The following is a 19,117-nucleotide window of genomic DNA, read 5'->3' as shown; positions in this document are numbered from 1 at the left end:
ATGACCCTGGTTCTACTGTTGTAGTAATGACCCTGGTACTACTGCTTTAATACTGTACCGGATTGTACTACTGTAATACTATACCTGGTGCTATAGCTGTAATAATGACCCTGGTACTTTAGCTGTAGTAATGACCATAGTTCTGCTGCTGTAGTAATGACCCTGGCATTACTGCTTTAATACTGTACCTGGTACTACTACTGTAATACTGTACCTGGTGCTATAGCTGTAATAATCACCCTTGTACTACTGCTGTAATACTGTACCTGGTGCTATAGCTGTAATAATGACCCTTGTACTACTGCTTTAATACTGTACCTGGTGCTATAGCTGTAATAATGACCCTTGTACTACTGCTTTAATACTGTACCTGGTGCTATAGCTGTAATAATGACCTTGGTGCTACAGCTGTAGAAATTACCCTGGTACTACTGCTTTCATACTGTACCTGGTACTACTACTGTAAAACTGTACATGGTACTATAGCTGTATTAATGACCATAGTTCTACTGCTGTAATAATGACCCTGGTACTACAGCTGTAAAACTGTACATGGTACTATAGCTGTAGTAATGACCATAGTTCTACTGCTGTAATAATGACCCTGGTACTATAGCTGTAGTAATGACCCTGGTACCATAGCTGTATTAATGACCATAGTTCTACTGCTGTAATAATGACCCTGGTGCTACAGCTGTAGTAATGACTCTGGTACTATAGCTGTAGTAATGACCATAGTTCTACTTCTGTAATAATGACCCTGGTACTATAGCTGTAGTAATGACCATAGTTCTGCTGCTGTAATAATGACCCTGGTACTATAGCTGTAGTAATGACCATAGTTCTGCTGCTGTAATAATGACCCTGGTACTATAGCTGTAGTAATGACCATAGTTCTGCTGCTGTAATAATGACCCTGGTACTATAGCTGTAGTAATGACCATAGTTCTGCTGCTGTAATAATGACCCTGGTGCTACAGCTGAAGTAATGACCCTGGTACCATAGCTGTATTAATGACCATAGTTCTACTGCTGTAATAATGACCCTGGTGCTACAGCTGTAGTAATGACTCTGGTACTATAGCTGTAGTAATGACCATAGTTCTACTTCTGTAATAATGACCCTGGTACTATAGCTGTAGTAATGACCATAGTTCTGCTGCTGTAATAATGACCCTGGTACTATAGCTGTAGTAATGACCATAGTTCTGCTGCTGTAATAATGACCCTGGTACTATAGCTGTAGTAATGACCATAGTTCTGCTGCTGTAATAATGACCCTGGTACTATAGCTGTAGTAATGACCATAGTTCTGCTGCTGTAATAATGACCCTGGTGCTACAGCTGAAGTAATGACCCTGGTACTATAGCTGTAGTAATGACCATAGTTCTGCTGCTGTAATAATGACCCTGGTGCTACAGCTGAAGTAATGACCCTGGTACTATAGCTGTAGTAATGACCATAGTTCTACTGCTGTAATAATGACCCTGGTACTATAGCTGTAGTAATGACCCTGGTACTATAGCTGTAGTAATGACCATAGTTCTACTGCTGTAATAATGACCCTGGTACTATAGCTGTAGTAATGACCCTGGTACTATAGCTGTATTAATGACCATAGTTGTACTGCTGTAATAATGACCCTGGTACTACTGCTGTAAAAATGTACATGGTGCTATAGCTGTAGTAATGACCCTGGTACTACAGCTGTAGTAATTACCCTGGAACTATTTGTTGTCTAAACTTTATTCTGCTGTCAATGTTGCCGTAGTTTCTTGCTGTACTGTTCCATGCCATTAGCCCAAACATAGAAGCTTCTGGTTCTTCCAGTCTTGGACATACAGGGACTGTCTGGGAATTCCTGTCAGAGGTCAAATATTAATTAATTTTATGTGCTGTGTTAAAGTGACAGGTGGATATTTCAGTACTGAGACTGCTCAGGTAAACTAGTCTGTAAACATAGGATACTGTCCACATCTGTCCACAGAACCAGCTGTAAAACGGGCTGGTGAGGAACATTTTGTTAGTCCAGGTTAAAGCTGATGAGGAAACTTAGCATGTTTATCTGGCTTGATAGAAACGTCTCCATTCTGAAGGCATAAAAAATTACACAATTAAAAGTGTGACTTAACGTTAACGTTAGCTACTTGTATTCAACATATGGATGCCGTTGTGTTTCTGGAGCTTCATTTATTCACAGCGTAAACAGGTGTTACACACACAGTCTGAATGTTGTTTTCCTGCCGAGTATATGAGCAGTTGTATTACAACCACCAGGGGGCGCTCCACTTGGTGGCGTTTCAGCTCCAGTTTGCAATGTATGGAAAAGATGCCCGACCCTGCTGAGAGGGGCCACGCTGCATTTTTACCAGCTCATTGCTCCAGTGTTTCTGTGTTTGATGTAAATAAAATTAGAAGTGAGAAAAAGATGTGCACTTTTCTTTAATCAGTGATTGAGTTATTATTGCTTTCAACATTTTAAATGGAAAACATGAAATCTGCAACCATAGCTGATATAATTGTAATGAAGTTCTTTAATTAATTAAAATTTTTAATTAAATAGTTATGTGAATTTAGGAACTGATATTTGGTCCAATAAATTATCCCAGACTGTACACCATCAATAAATAAAATTATCTATTTAAAAGTATCAAATTTATTTACTCACATGAGAAAACGAAGTTTGTTTAAACTATAGACCCCCAAACAGATCTGTTTCTTATGTCATGGAGCACGTTAGTCTGAGTGGCATTGCCCTAGTGTGACGTCATGGGCGGGTGCCGGGCCCTGAGCCCATCTGGTACTGACACCACCCTGACTTTTTGTCCCGGTCCAGCCCTGTTGGCTGGGATCGACTCTAGCTCCCTTCCAGACGAGAAAAGGACTTGAGTGACTTGAGTCAGAACGTCCTAAAAATCATTCCACAAGACCAACAAAATGCTGCTTCATATCAGCAACCAACACTTTGATCAGTGAGTGAATTTCAACCTCGTCTCCCAGGAAACGGTCGTCGTCGCAGCATCTCTTGCCCCAGCTGTAACGGACAGGCGGAGGGCAACAAGCTGCTGGCGCCCCTGGCCCTGGCCTGTGGAGCAGATGGCAGCATCTTCGTCGGAGACTTCAACTACATCAGGAGAATCTTCCCTTCTGGGAATGTGACCAGTGTCATGGAGCTACGGTAAGGGGAGGGCAGGGGGTTACAAAAATAAATGTGTCAGCCATAGAGATGTGATCTGTTTTAATCCTCCAGATCCACACTCTGTACTGTTGTCTTGGTTATGATGGATGTGGGAGGACTGGAGTAAAACCATGTGAGACCTAAGACATTATTTAAATATTTATTGAAATGGAAGCCAGCAACTGAGCAGACTCTCAACTTTAAACCTGTAGCTCTGAGGAAGACATTATAAAGACGTTAGAAAGTTTAGAGGAAGAGATGTCTGGCTGGAAAACGTCTCTATCAAACAATGGAATTGGCTTGTTTTAGTGTTGAAAGGATGAATGGAAATGCTTCCTATGAATTAAAGCGGGACCAATCCTGTGAAATCCTTCACCTGTTGATGTTTCTGTGAACCCTAACATGATGCACTTTTAACTGTCTCATTTGTCATTTCTTTCCTTTGAAGACTCTCAGCTGTCTACTAAATGTTTTCTCTGTTTTCTTGCCTTTGCTTGCTCTGTACTAAAGAAACAAAGATTTCAGGCATAGGTAAGAGAGGCTAATCCTTTCACAGCTTTCTTTGTTTTGCTTTCTATTCGTGTTTATATTGCTGCCCGTAATGATCACATTTCACCCGTTAAAGTAAGGAAAAGATGGAATTCTGCAGGATTTTCAGCAGAGGCAGAGAGAAGCAGCTCTTTGTTGTTACCATCAAAGCTCCACACATCTTTCTTTTTGTCTCCCCCAGCATCACTCTTCTCTCATCTTATAAAGGCAAATTTTCACAGAAAACTCAGTCCTTTAGTTTGCTGTCAGCTCAGACGTGCAGCACATCATCACACCAACATCAGCTCTTGGCTCTTACCTTATTTAAGACAAGAGAACTGCATCCTAAAACAATGGAAGTCAGCTGTTTATATGTTTAAACAGCTGCAACAGATGTTTACAAATAACAGTAAACAAACATGTGTCTGTGATAATGCTCAGTGGCCATATTCAATATAACATTGACATATTTAAAGTAGGTGAGAATAATGTGGAATGTAGGCGTATTAAGCTGCTCATAACTGCAACAGGCTGCGGTGTGGTTGGATATAACTGCACCGGTGGTCTGGTTAGAACGTTCCAGCTCCTCTTTCCTCTGTCCAGTCAGAGTGGTGGTGGATCAGGCCAGCAGTGCTGCTCTACTTCTGCTGTGTCATGTTTTACATCAGCTGTCACGTCTGAGAGCACGAGTCACTGATAGATGCATCACATCGTCCTCAAAGGTCATTAACATGGTGTTTAGCTGCTGTGTAAATATCTCCCTAGACTTCATGTTAGTGGTAACAGGCCGGCTGTAGCTCAGGAGGAAGAGCGGTCGCACACCAAACTAAAAGTCCGTGGATCGATTCCAGGCTTCCCCTGACTCCTTGCCCAAGTGTCTTTGGGCAAGACACAGAACCCCACGTCCTGGTGTGTTTATTGGGGTGTGATTGGGTGAATGTGACATGTAGTGTAAAGCTACTTTGAGTGGTAAACAAGACTAGACAAGTGCTGTATAAGTACAGTCCAGTTACTGTTTTAGTAAAACTGTTCATAACTGCTAGTTATATCTTAATAACCACTCATCTACTTACCCCTCCTCCTTTCATTTTCCCCTTGTCGTTCTCCTGCTGTCCTTCCTTCTGTATATGCAGTCACATCCTTTAACACACCCTGACATGTCTAAGCATGATGAAGTCAGCTTCCTCCTCAGGCTGTCTCAGATTCAGGTCTTCAACAGTTGTTATCATCAGCATCAGCTTTCCAGAAAGTCGTTCTAAAGCAGAAAAACTCCTGATTGTTTCATATCTGAAGGACACACCTGATAACGTGCCAGGATGTTTGTAGGTAACAGGATTTATTCTACAGACTGGTGGAGTTTTAGACTTTAAATATTAGATAATGATGAAAAGAAAACATCCTTGTCATGACTTTTAAGTATAAAAACACCCTGTGTCCGTCACATTTAGTGTGTTTATATTTAGCTGCCTTCAATAACACTCTGGGATCATCTGCCACTTATTACCACAAAGACTGGCGGCCAGAGGCCAGCAAACATCTTCATGTCCATCCTGATGTCTTTCTTTGTGTGTGTGATGGATTTTATATGACAGCGTGGCAGACATCATGGAGATCATGTCACAGATAAGTGACAGACCTACTTTAATATTAATCTCCTCCAGAGTGTCGCATGTAAACTAAAATCTCAGCGTAGGAATGGGCGCCTAGACACTGGAAGACCATTCGGCTAATTTAACTTAGCTTCTTCATTGTCTTCCTCTCCACCACACCATTGTTACGTTTATCTGCACTTTTATTATTTTTATTATCATTAATGTGTGACTGTAAAGCTGCTTCTGTAAGAACAGACTGATGATTTGTTTTTTCTCTGTGTTGCTGTAGCAACAACCCCGCTCACCGTTACTATCTAGCCACTGACCCAGTTACAGGGCAGCTGTATGTGTCCGACACTAATTCACGGAGAATCTATCGACCCAAGGTGCTCAGCGGGACCCGTGACCTCACCAGTAAGCATCCCTCCCCTCAACCACACATATCCCCACCCTTCCTCTTTAAAACACTGTTTGCAGAATAAAATCATCTGTTTTGCTGACCCCTCTTTAAATTTATAAATGCGTGTGTGTGTGTGTGTGTGTTCAGGTAATGGAGAAGTAATTGCTGGTACAGGTGAGCAGTGTCCTCCGTTTGATGAGGCCAGATGTGGAGATGGAAGAAAAGCCACCGAGGCCCAGCTGCTGGGACCAAAAGGTACAGACACAAAACATCTGCTAGAAGCTTCTACTTATGTCACATGGTCTCATGTGGTCAGAGAGCAGAATTTTGTACACAGACCTGGACTGACATTGTAGGTTAGGCTAGTTGTCTCCAGATCAGGATGCAGGATCTCATCTGTGTGAAATCACCCTTCCTTTACCAGAGTCTTGTTTCAGACCTGCACTGAAAGCCTACATTAGGTCATGTGACTGTTTCTCTTCAGTCACATGACTTCTCCAGGCCCCCTGTCTTCCACTGAATGAAGTGGTGGTCAAAAACATTGCTTCCACAGTTGAGATCTGAGTTCAGCTCTAGATTCTTTAAAAGATTGATTTATGTAATGTCATAGATCCTTCTATGTCATCCAGGAAAGATTTAATCTCTAGACCGGTTCCAGATATCTGGAACCATCTACTGCTTCAGACCGGCTTCTGGACTGGTTTCTGATATCTGGAACCATCTGTCTCAACCAGCAGATGGAAACATGGAAAATCCTGGAAGTCTAGAACTTCCTGGTGTGTGGATTGAGGAAGCAGTTGGAACGAAGACCCTTCATAACAAAAATCCTGCATTGTTTCTGCTTCTGGAAGGACCACTTTTGGTGTTTTTCATAGCGCTGTTGCTATGGTGACCAGCTGTTTCACACCTCGCTGAAATCTGATCCTAACTGCTCCATCTGCTGCATGCACAAAAACCTGATAGTCATCATTTACTGACTCATCATTAAAAGCTAATTTAATATAATTACATGCTTATTAACAGTCATAGCTGTTCATGAGCATTAACCCTTAAAACTCTGCTACATCTCCGACATCCCAAGCACACCTGATGTGGTCTTCTGTTGATGTAGACCATCTGCTTCAAGGTTGGACCTGTTCACAGATGCTTTATAAGTGTCTTAAAAGCATCAACATCAGTTCCTCTTTAATGGCTTTAATGGCTTAGTGGGAATTTCTAAAAATAACCATGTAAGCTTACACCCATCTGGAACAACCCTGACATTCTGCAAAACAAAAGATCATTAACTTCTCTCAATGGAAAAATAAAGGAAGAAAACAGAACATATCATAGAAAATGGAAACTTCTTGTCATTTAATATTCTCACCTGATATGGAATCAGTAGCACTAAATAGAACATCACCAGCTTAAATCTATTATATGTAAAAAATATACCATTAATCAATTAAACTTGCAGCTACCTATCAGGGTGGCAGAATTCTTGAATCTCAATGCCCCAAAGCTATTATCAAAACATATAGACTATTATCTAAACTAGAAGACTCAATCTGTCTTCCAACTTCAAAATGGGAGACCGACTTATCCAGTAACTTCAAGATGAATGGTTACAAATATGTTTAAACACCTTTAAAATGACTAAGAATTCAAACATGCAACTAATTCAATTCAAAATTCTGCATAGAACTCATTATACAGGACAAAGGATGTTCAGGATGAGTCTGTCACAATCAAACATCTGCTCACTGCACTGATAACAGGACTGACAACTTCCATGCCTCGTGGTCCTGCACACCTGTCCGCAGGTTCTGGATTTAGGTTTGTGAAGACCTGTCAACATAGTTTAAATGTAATATTCCTGCAAACCCCACACTGTGTCTTCTAGGGGACTTGGGTAACACAGTAAATAACTGTATTTTTTTAAACAATATTTGTATTAATATTTTACTTTTACAAGTAAAGGGTGGATACATTAAATGATCCACAGGAATGAGAATCAATACAAGCAGACAAACAAACAAACAAACAGAACACAACAAATTATAAAAAGAACAAAAATAAAAACAAAACCGTCGGCTCAGATCTTTATAAATAATATTTGGGGTTACAGTAAAAAAAAGTACAATATTTGGTTTGACTGTAAAGAAAATCCCTGCAACATTATATTAGAGAAGCCAGACTCTGCATAGTTCAAATATGGTTCCCAGACTTCATAGAACTGGTCTGTTTTTAAATGTAATATACATGTAAGGTATTCTAATGGCACGAGATCAAACACTACTCCCTGCCAGTTTTTAACAGTTGCTACCTTTCCATTGTCCATTAATAAAAAATATTCTTCCTCGCTCCATAAGTAAGAATACAGTAAAGCCTCTTATTATGTTTTATGTTAAATGTTGACTTGGGAGGTCCAATATAAGAGATGCAGGGTCCATCTCCAGTTTTAAACCAAATATCTTCTCCATTAAAGATAATACATTAGACCAATACATTTGCAGTTTTTGACATGACCAAAAGTAATGAGTTAGGGTGCAGGCTTCTGTCTTTCATTTAAGGCACATGGGTGAGCGAGTAGGATTGAAATAATGTCTGCGGTTGAGGGAGATGTGCATTCTGTGTATAATTTTTAACTGTATTGCTTGGACATGATTGCAAATTGAAACTGATTGAAAATTGACTTAGCATGTCTCCAGACATCCTTCCATTCTTCATCCACAATTATAAAGTTTAGCTCCTTCTCTAATGTGCCTTAAGCTTCTGCAACTTAACTGAGGGCATAAACAATTTAGTTTCATACAATAAACTTACAAATATCTCTTTATCTGTTAAAAATAATAATTTCTTAACAGGAGAGCTTGGTTCTCAACAAAGGCAGTACTGTGTAAGACAAAATGCCTTATCTGCAAATTAGGAAAAAACTCATGCCTGGGGATAGAATAATTCATCATATGTTAAAATGTCATAACCACATTATCAGAGAATTTGTCCCTCAACCTCAGAACATCATTATCCCTCCCCTGTTAAAAACCTGTATCAACCATCCCAGGCCGGAAGTCAGGATTATTCACAATAGGGGTCAAAACAGATGTGAACTCAAGTTGACATACTAATCGCCAGGCCTTAACTGTATTAAGCCAAAGTGGATTATTACAACTCAGTCTAATATTTTTAAATTTCTTAAAAAACAGTAAGTCCCTTAGTGGATACCTTGAAAGGGGAGCTTCAACACCCAACCAAATAGAATTTAAGTTGTTTACGACCCAGTCATAAATATACCTCATGTGAGTACATAGCCGTTGTGTTCTGCTAAGTCAGTAAGTCTAGACCCCCTACAGAACCTGGCAGCTGCAGTGTAGGCTAGCTATGTTCAGCGCTTACTGCATATAAAAGAACTTAGCCAGCCATTCAGGTCTTTTATCACCCTATTTACAAATATGACCGGGATTATTTGGACGTGATATAATAATCTTAAATTAACCAAGGACATACATCCTAGCCAGGAGACTGGAAAAGAGTTCCATCACTCCAAATCCTGCCTCACCTTCTCGAACAAGGGAACAAAACTGGCTTCATACATTTGCTGAAATTTAGGAGTTATGAATGCACCTAAATATACAAAACCTGCAGGAGACCACTTAGAGGGAAAAGAAGGTTATTGTATCGAATTGAGGCTTCCAAGTGGCATGGCTTTGGACTTAGCCAAATTAATTTTATACCCAGAAAATTTGCTAGATAGATCAATATTGTTAAGAAGAGCTGGTATTGATGTCTCTGGATTAGAGATAACATTGTCTGCATGCAGACTTGTGCTCTGACCAAGTTGCAGACCCCGTATAGCAGGTGTCATCCTTATGGCCTCCGCTATAGGCGGATTTATACTTGCGCGGCAAATGAAATTATCCTCAAGACCAAATTTATTTAAAGCATAACAAAAACCCATTCTACCTGACCAAAGGCTTTCTCAACATGGTTGTTCAGATGCATACAGTCTACAATAAAATTCTTTCAAGGTGTCATTTATTAACTTTTTTGTGATTGTTCAGCAGAGAGGACCCACAAAAGATCAGAGACTTTAGGACTGGATAAAAAAGAATTTATTGTGCTCGGATAGGTGTCTCTACAAAGGTATATCTGGTCCTTGGCAGCTGGCTCTTCTGTGGACATAAGAGAACAGACATGAGAAAACTGAACGAATGACAGTGAAAGAACGTACCAACAGAAGTGAGAAAATTCTTGTATCTTCACCAGAGAACAGGTGATTACTGAAATGAGAACTAGAGTTAATAGGGCTCAGTTACTCTGATCCATACAAGGAACTCCAAGAGGTCTGGTGTTTCCTTCCATCCATCAAACCAGGAAACAACAAGCTTGGTCCAGAATCCAAATCCAATCCAGCAAACAGTGCGAAGTCCAAAAAACTGTGGAAGCCACAAAAAAGGAAGCACAAGTTACTGGGCTGGAGCGAGGGATGTTATGCTCGAGCCAATCTGGTCGACCACGTGTCGAGCATGTGACACTGAAGTTTTGAGAGCATTGTCTCTGAGCATTGATTCAACATGCCAAAAGTCACATGACCATACGTGGGAACTTCGAAGGGGCGGGGCTTGTCAATCTCTCATTGATTTAAAATGGGGTCCAAACACTCAGGAGATTGTAGGGTTTTGAGAAGAGATTCTGCTAGCGATTGTGCGACATTTTTTTCCTGGCTGGTAAACACGGAGCTGGAGATTAACACAGAGAGATGGTGTGTGACGTCATGCTATTCTCTAGATGAAATTTCACCTCGAGTTCTTCACATAACCAATTTTTAACTCCTTCAATCTAGAAATGATGAATTGCCACTTATTGCCCCTTTAAATGATATTCTCGGTCCCTCGTTTGGAATTGCACTAAATCTGAGCCTTCTGAGCCTCCGGGTAGCCAACTATATATATATATTTCACCTGTGGACGAGGTTGTTGAGAACATCTATGTGCTCACACATATGATGCACTTGTTTTGCCTTCGTTTCTTCGCTTAACCCACTTGGGTGGCGACCACCTGTAGCTGCAAGGTCTATTCTTAAATGGCTTCCAGGACAGTGGAAATCTTGGCGTCACTTACCTTGGTAAGGTTATTCTGTCTAGGGCTTTAACAATACCTGGTTCCATTGAGCCTTTAGATTCATGGCATCCATGCTCGGTGTCTCCGATGTAGCACTTTGCTCTTCCTCATCTTTAGCCTTAGCAGGGTTGATCTTTGTTGATTTTTTGTGTTTCTTGGCATGTTGTCTGAAAAAAATAAATTAATAAATAAAAATAGTCCAGGATTATGGTAACCCCCCCCCCCAATGTATAAAGTAAGTTTGTTTGGCACACAGCAGCCAGACCATCATTCTGCTGCTGCCATGCTGGACAGGACAAATAGAAAAAAAACATTCTGTTTAAACTTCAACAAGTCCTCTTCACCATATCAGCACAACTAAAAGTACTGAGTAGCTGCCATGTGATTGGCTGATTATATATTAGAGTTAACAGGAGTTTAACAGGTGGACGGTGAGTGTAAACATTTTTCTCTCAGTTGGCTGCCTTTTGAGGTGATTCCCTGTTTCTCTCTTCCCACAGGGATTGCTGTTGATAAGAATGGACTGATCTACTTTGTGGATGGTACGATGATCAGGAAGGTGGATCGTAATGGAATCATCTCCACAGTGCTGGGGAGCAATGACCTGACTTCCGCACGACCTTTAACCTGCGATACCAGCATGCACATAAGACAGGTAACACAGAGCAGTTACTCCAGTTTCAGTGTGGCCAGTAAGCCGTTGTCCAAGTGGTTTAACCTGCAGTCTGCTGCTGGAATGGACAGATCCAAATCAATTTAACAACTAGAGACCACAGCAGGAGTGAGAAGATAACAAAGTTCAGATTAAAAAACGTAGAACTGAAACAACACTGTTCCTTTCAACGTTTGTACAAGATGCTCACCTATCAGCAGGGCCCCAACAGTCCAGATGTAAACGTATCAGCAGCGACTTCTTTCTTCCATATATTCCCAAATGTTCCTGTAAGAAAACAAAACTAAACAGAAAAAAACTAAACGAAAATTCTTTAAATCCACGCTGCAGGTTTTAGATGTTTCCCTGCTCACCTGGCTCAGATATTCAGGTCATTAACGGGCTCATGCTGAATCTGAGGACAAACTGTTCAGGAGACTCCAACCCTCCAGGACAGGATTTGGACAACGCTGCTTTAAGCAAATAAGTCATGGGGGAAACAAAGCAGAGTAATTAATGAGAAATCCCCAGATTGGCTCAGACCTTTACTCCACCAGGATGTGGGATTAAAACATTTTCTGCAACACTGGATTTTACTTGTAATGTTGCAAAGCAGAGCAAAGAGCAGCTCATCGGCTCTTATTGGGACAATACAGAGTTTAAAAATCGTGGCCCAGGCAGATTACCACTGGCCTTCTCCCTGAACCCTAAAATTAGAGCTTCATTTTCAGCCACAGAGCAGCTGAACACGTAGAAAGCAGGTCCGACCAGTCGGTGGTCCTGCTCCTCAGCAAGCCTGGCGAGAAGCTATGAACCACTATGTTTTTCACAATGATCACACATTCTTCCGCTTTCTAAGACAGCCGTGCTCGTCAGAGTCTGAATATTCATCCAGATCAGTAGGGTCATAAAGGCTGAAATCTCCCCAGCTGATCCATTCAAGCGGGATTACTGATGGTTTTTATTTTATTCACAATCACAGCGAATTTAGGATGAAGCTAAGAGTGTTTCCTAGATGAGGGCAAGATGGTGTATCCTCAAATGAAGAACAGTTCTTTATTCTTACTGATGGAGGAAACTGGTCCAACATCACAGAAACTGAATCAATCTTCAACTGAAAGGAGACTGATCCAGTCTCCTCAGGGACTCATTACAGAAAAACGGTGCTTTCTACACGTTTATTGACTAATTTAAGTCACATTTCTGTGGTCAGAAGTTGTGATAACTTATTTTAGCTCAGTTTTTTCAGTACAGATTTGGTCAGTTTTGCCTGGATCCAAAGATAAGAGCTGAAATCTGTTTACCAGTTCTGTTTGGCAGTTTTTTAGCTGGTGCCAGCTAACCCTTTGTGTAAAGGAAAAGTCTGAACCCAGAAACATATTGAGAATCAGGATCTTTTTAATCCCAAACAGGCCATTTGGTCTCAGCTCCATACTCTCCTTGGTAGACACCAAAAGTCCAGATTAACTCCGTGCACATCCATGCAGAGTGCTTCCCATCCCACCAACATCCTACTTAAGCCACACTTTCATGCAAAGAGAACTTATTTTAAGATCTTTTCCGCTAAAAACAAGCAACACAACAGGCAACAGATCCTTCCTCTGACAAATCCGTCTTTCACTGCTGAAAATACTAGTTCTGTTTTTCCAGACTGTCAGGCTCATGCTGCTGTCTCTAAATCACTGTGCTTTTCTTTCTAACTTTCCAACATCAGTAAAAGAAGTGAACCCAGCAGGTTTCCAGGAACTGTCAGCTGAGGCTGACTCCTCTCCTCAGACAAAATTATTCTAATGACCAAACCTGGTACCAGAACAGCTTTATTATCAGCCAACATTCACCTAATAACACCCAGCAGTTTTTAGTAGGAGCCTATTATATATGTAGAAAGGCCTGTTATAGACACATTTTCCTTGGTGCATTTATTAGAAAATCAAAATCATGAAGTAACAAAATCTGAAGCAATAACAAATCATTTTAATGATTTTGCACGACTCTTATCAGTACACGACTACTGCAATTTTCCATCTTATTACTTAACCAAGACTGACCAGGAATAACAATGACTAAGCACTCACTCCTCGTCTTCATGTGGTCTGAAGTGATGCATCTCTGCAGCCTGACTGAGCAACCTCGAGCTGCTTCCTGAGGTGGCAATACTTACCTCATCTCATCTCATGAACTCCAAAACACCTTCAAACCAAAGAAGAGATGCTTAAAAAAAAAAAAAAAAACATGTTTATTTTGAATTTTTATAAGACAAAACCAGAATGTAGTGTAACACACATGAAGCGAAAGACAAAAACATAAACACACTTGCATCAAAGTATGATTAACTAAAATAGAGCAGACTCTACTGAGATGATCAGTCACAGTTAATTTCTATAGCACCTTACAGCAACACTCAAGCTGACCAAGGTGCCTAGCACCATAAAAAAGGAAATATATCAGAAAGTGGTAACACTAACCGATCACACGGAAAGTACCGAAAGTAAAAAACACATTAAACAAAGTACTACAAGCCAAAGGCCTTTTAAAATAAACAGGTCTTCAGTATTCAAAAATGTTGGACCTGCCACTGAAAAGGACCAATTCCGCATCGCTTGCACCTGGACCGAGGCTCCTCTAACAGATACTGACCAGCAGAACGTAAAGCTCAGCTGGGCTGGAGGATTTTCAACAGCTCTGATACGTAAGGAGGTGCGAAGCCAGTCAGTGCTTTAAAAGCAAACAGCAACCATTTCTACTGGATCCTGAACTGAGCCGGGAGCCAGTGCCGAGCTACCAGCATGGAAGGGAAATGATCCGAGTGCCGGTTAGGAGCAAGCAGCAGAACTTTGTACAAGCTGTAAACAGGAGATGCAGGATTGACTGATCCCAGCCTATAAAGCCTTGCAGTAGTCAAGTCTGAAGCTCACCGAGGCATGGATGGCCTCCTCCAGACCACAGAGGCTGAGGAAAGGCTTTACTTTGGACAACAGATGAAGCTGAAAGAAACTTGTTTTCACAACAGCATCAAGTCATCTGTCCAATTTCAAGCAACAGTCCAGTTTTACCCCCAGATTTTTACCACCTGATTGAAGTGGGGGCTGAAAGACCTAGACTGGGAACAGTGGTGTCTGGCTTATTAGAGGGATCAAACTAAATCCATTTTGTTTTGTCATTTTTTAGCTGGAGGGAGTTTTGAGAGAGTCAGTGTTTAATGTCCTTAAGCAGACATCAGTGGCGTTTAAATGAAGTAGAGAATTTGGAGTGACTGGCAGATAGATTTGCAGGTCATCTGCATTCAGATGAAAAGACAGATTATGGCGTTTAATAATCAGCCCTAAAGGCAACATGTAAAATGAGAAGAGCACAGGCCCCAGAATGGATCCCTGTGGCACACCAGAGGTCAACTGAGTGGAAGAGGAGGACAAATCATAAACGCTTTATTCCAGTCCAGGTAACTTAGTCACATAAGTTATCAGCGGGTCCCAGGTCTTGCTAAATTTATCCCTGAAGCCTTCACGTAGGATTTTTTCAGTTTTAAGTTTTGCATCATATTCTTTATCCACTGTGACGGAGGGGTTGCATCTTTCCATTTTAATAGAATTACTCTTCTGGCCAGCAGGAAAGAGAAGTGGATGACCTTCAATAACTGAAAGATGGTGGTCGTTTTAGCTGGCTGTCAGTTCTAGTCTTGTGCATATGGAGCAACATTCAGGAGGCTTTCAGACCTGCTTCCCAAACCTCATCTGAGTAAAAAAAAAAAACCAAATCCATCTCCCACAGGGATCAAACTTATCCATTATATTAGAGTAAATATTCTGCCTTTACTTAACTTATTAACACACAGAAAAGAGTCCAGAGTGGTTGGCGGAGGAAGAGATGGGACGTTAGGAAAGTTCTTCTGAACAGTCTCTAATCTGTAAATAGCGAAAGAATTGAGTCCTATATAAACCAAGTTTCTTTGATTGCTCAAAGCTAGAAAATGTGTTATAAATATTAAGATCCTTCATATCCTTGTCATGCCATATTTAAATACTTTAAAAGGGAAGGCTGAAGGAGGTGATTATTAATTAAAGGTGAGTGAATGGAGATATTCTGGATGTCTAAACATTTTTAAAATTGTCTCAGGATATGTAACACTTAACTGCTGATGGCAAGGTTTCACAAAGAAGGGCAGACGGGGAGTAAGGCTGACAGGTAGCCATTTCATCTGCAGCCATGCGGGAGCTTCACTTTCCAGTCTTTCAACCACGGGGGGACATTAACATTTACAGCCTACTAGTATGAGCATGAATCAGGAAGAAAAAGCCCTCCTAATTTCTGTAGCCTGTCCATAAATTCTATTTTTATACGGGTGGATAATTGAAGATACCGTCTGTTTATACTGCTTAAAAAATTACTGTGGAATGAAAAAGAGAATTAACCGCCTAACCCTGGACACTGCAGCAACAACCAAACTCACCCTGCTCCAGTGTGCACTGGGACCAAACCAGGACAATCCCTCATTTTGTCTTAACGTGGCCCATCAGGAGACACATTTATCTCAACATCTGATTATAATAAATAATTAAACTTGTGAGGGACTGAGGCCAAGGAAGAAGAGAGCACAGGAGGTTTTCTTTTTAAGAAAAAGTATTTTTACATTTAATTTTACAAAAAAAATAACAAAAATACAAATTCCAAAGTAAAAGTTCTGGGCCCATAAAAGGGGTCAAATAAACAGACCATCAACATAAGGAACTGAAAACTAACTGCCCCAACAAAGTAGCACACAAGGGAAACTATATACTGGCTGATCAGACCAATTTGACACAAGAGGGAAAACATCAAATAACTATCTCCAGCTAACTTAGATAAACTTAATTCACAACAAATTTAACAGTAATTTAGACTAACCTATTAGGGAAACAGAAATCTAAATAATCATAATTCGACATAAAGAATAACAAATAAAGTAATACAAAACAGTAGAAAACCTGAACCCCTCTCCCACTATTCTCTTGTGCAATGGAAGAGTCCAATTAGGCTGCAGCCTCGTCAGGAGGATCCACCTCAGCTGGGACTCTGGTCCTTATCAGGCTTGGGCCTCCCACACACAGCAACTTCCCCAGGAACTGGCAACTCAAAGAAAATACATTTTAACTGAAAGTAAACCAAATTAACAAGGTGACAAGAATGAGTCAACTAAAAGTGTGCACTCAATTAGTTAACCACCCGAGCCAAACCTGCTAATGAAAACGTGAAATATAAAAGAAATGGTAAGTATTACAAATAAGTGTACTGAATTAACTAAAATAAAGAAAAAGGTTACCAGACCGGGCTCAATGTGTGTGGCCTCCTAGGAGTCCATCACAAAACTGAATAAAGTTTTCTAAAGAAAAATAAAATCAGAACAGAGGACAGAAACACAAAAATCAGTGGCTCATTAGCGGGGGGGTCACCCAGAGCAGTCCCGTCCTACCAGGAAGATGACCAGAACCAGTCCAGGGCAGCCTGTAGGTCAACAGAACATCAGTGAAACTCTGCTGGAAGCAAAGCTCTGTGACAGCAGCTGCAGCCAGTCCTGTGTGCTGTGTGCTGACAACTCTTTCCTGGGTTGTTCTGCTGTTTCTTTTTTTAGTATTTCTTAACATTAAATATAGAAAAAGGAAAATGAATCACGTGTCATGAATCGGTGGAGACTTCTACTTGTTGTGACACTCATGAGTCTGAGTAGGAAATCAGGCTAAAATAAAAAATATTTCTGTGCAGAGAAAAGGTTGTAAAACAGAATTTATTTCTCTCATTGCCGTTAGATTTGTGCTCTGAGTTTTCCAGCCGTACTCAGCTACTCTATTGTTCACACCAAGATGGATGCTGCCTCATTTAGAGATGTGGGTGTTGGGTATTCCTACAGAAATTATGCTGTTTCCATTAAGTTAATTTAGATAAATAAAGAAAACAAACTGCAGACCTTTAGTCCAGAGGGTCAAGTGAGTCCTCGTTGGAGGTTCCTGCTTTTCTTATAACCAGTGATGGGAATAACGGAGTTAAAATAAACGCCGTTACTAACGCCGTTGCCTTTTTTAGTAACGAGTAATCTAATTAATTACTTTTTCTATCGTTACAACGCCGTTACCATTACCAAAATGCCGTTACTACAAGTTACTGAGTGAAGCTACGAAGTGGTCGTCCCACTTGGTTTAACGCTAGCTTGGCTCACAGACACAGGAGCTCCAAATGTGTGTGTGTTTTCCCCTGTAGTGAAAACAGGGGTAAGCGATTAAGTAATGATGATTGGAGGAAAATTTTATAAGCCAATCAGAGACACCAGGTGGGCGGATGTTTACACACAAACCCAGCACATAGAAGCACACACACAAAAAATCAGAGATGGCGAGTCCGGAGTCTCAGGGAAAGACGGCGTTTTCGAGGTGGAAATGATGAAGAAAATTCTTGAAGTACAGTTGTACCAGTTGTGGTCTTTTGAGGTGCAATAAATATTAAAACCTCTGTTCAGGTACCAGTCTTTGCTGTTCTACTCTATGCACCTGGCCTGTGAAACCTGTTCTGAAAAAAATCAAACTTCTTTGACATTTTTAAACTTTAAAAAAGTAATGAAATAGTTACTTTCCCTGGTAACTAGTTATTTTTATAGTGGAGTAACTCAGTTACTAACTCAGTTACTTTTTGGGAGAAGTAACTAGTAACTGCAACTAATTACTTTTTCAAAGTAACGTGCCCAACACTGCTTATAACAGATACATTTACATAGATGGGAACACACACTTCCCTTGAAGCAGCAGCAACATGTCAGGCCCACAAGTCCAAACATGAAGAGAGCTGAACAGGAAGTGCTCCGTGTATGAGAATCAGGGGAGTAATCAGCTGTCTCTACATCCAGGTGCGTTTGGAGTGGCCCACTGACCTGGCCATCAACCCCATGGATAACTCCATCTATGTCCTAGACAACAACGTGGTGCTGCAGATCACTGAGAACAGACAGGTACGGTATTTACCACTGACAGCATCACCGATAGGGGCGGGGGGCACGGTCCAGTCTCAGCTGTATCGTGTGTGTCCAGGTTCGGATCGTGGCGGGTCGTCCCATGCACTGCCAGGTCCCCGGTATAGAATACGCTCTGGGCAAGAGGGCAGTGCAGACCATGCTGGAGGGGGCTACAGCCATCACCTTGTCCTACAGTGGTGTCCTCTACATCGCAGAGACAGATGAGAAGAAAATTCACCGTATTCGTCAGGTTAGATGCTCTTCCTGATTACCAGCTGAATTTCCTGCAGCAGCAGCTGGAGCAGCGTCGTGTCTGATGACCACTACCAGCTCTGTTTACTGGTAGAGATGTCCCTTCTTTAGTTACAGAGATTGTGAGGGTGGCCTCTAGGTTCGGCCCCAGATGTAGGGGCAGTGATTCAATGAGTGAATTGTTTCTAGATTTTTTTCTTCCTCTCTGTAAATGTCAGGCTGTTGTTTTGTTGTAACCTTCATACCTTTGATTTGTTTTCCTACTAGGTGTCCACGGATGGAGAAATTACCCACTTAGCTGGAGCATCATCTGACTGTGACTGCAAGGTACGACGCCTCAGCTGCTCCACGGCCTTCTGTCGTTTATTGGTTTATGATTGCAAAATGATTTTATATCAACCAAACAATGATCTTGATTAAATAACACATTTTTCTTCCGTC

The 19,117-nt window shown here is 41.0% G+C and overlaps 1 protein-coding gene across 7 annotated transcripts in view; it reads left to right on the top strand.

The window, feature by feature from the left end:
• LOC121638221 (teneurin-3-like) overlaps positions 1–19,117 on the top strand; it is a 226,750-nt gene that overhangs the window by 189,294 nt on the left and 18,339 nt on the right. For 4 of the 7 annotated variants that reach the window (XM_041982853.1, XM_041982851.1, XM_041982850.1 and 1 more), the window contains 8 exons: positions 3,002–3,179; positions 3,690–3,710; positions 5,589–5,713; positions 5,847–5,954; positions 11,300–11,454; positions 18,320–18,421; positions 18,501–18,674; positions 18,944–19,003. In XM_041982853.1, the coding sequence (XP_041838787.1) occupies positions 3,002–3,179; positions 3,690–3,710; positions 5,589–5,713; positions 5,847–5,954; positions 11,300–11,454; positions 18,320–18,421; positions 18,501–18,674; positions 18,944–19,003 (923 nt within the window). The remainder of the gene's footprint in view (positions 1–3,001; positions 3,180–3,689; positions 3,711–5,588; positions 5,714–5,846; positions 5,955–11,299; positions 11,455–18,319; positions 18,422–18,500; positions 18,675–18,943; positions 19,004–19,117) is intronic. The other 3 variants (XM_041982854.1, XM_041982852.1, XM_041982857.1) reach the window with 1 other exon arrangement.

Source organism: Melanotaenia boesemani, chromosome 4, assembly GCF_017639745.1.
Source record: "Melanotaenia boesemani isolate fMelBoe1 chromosome 4, fMelBoe1.pri, whole genome shotgun sequence".
Lineage (NCBI taxonomy): Eukaryota > Metazoa > Chordata > Actinopteri > Atheriniformes > Melanotaeniidae > Melanotaenia > Melanotaenia boesemani.
The sequence above is the reverse complement of the archived record's forward strand: the minus strand, read 5'-3'. Positions and strand labels throughout refer to the sequence as shown.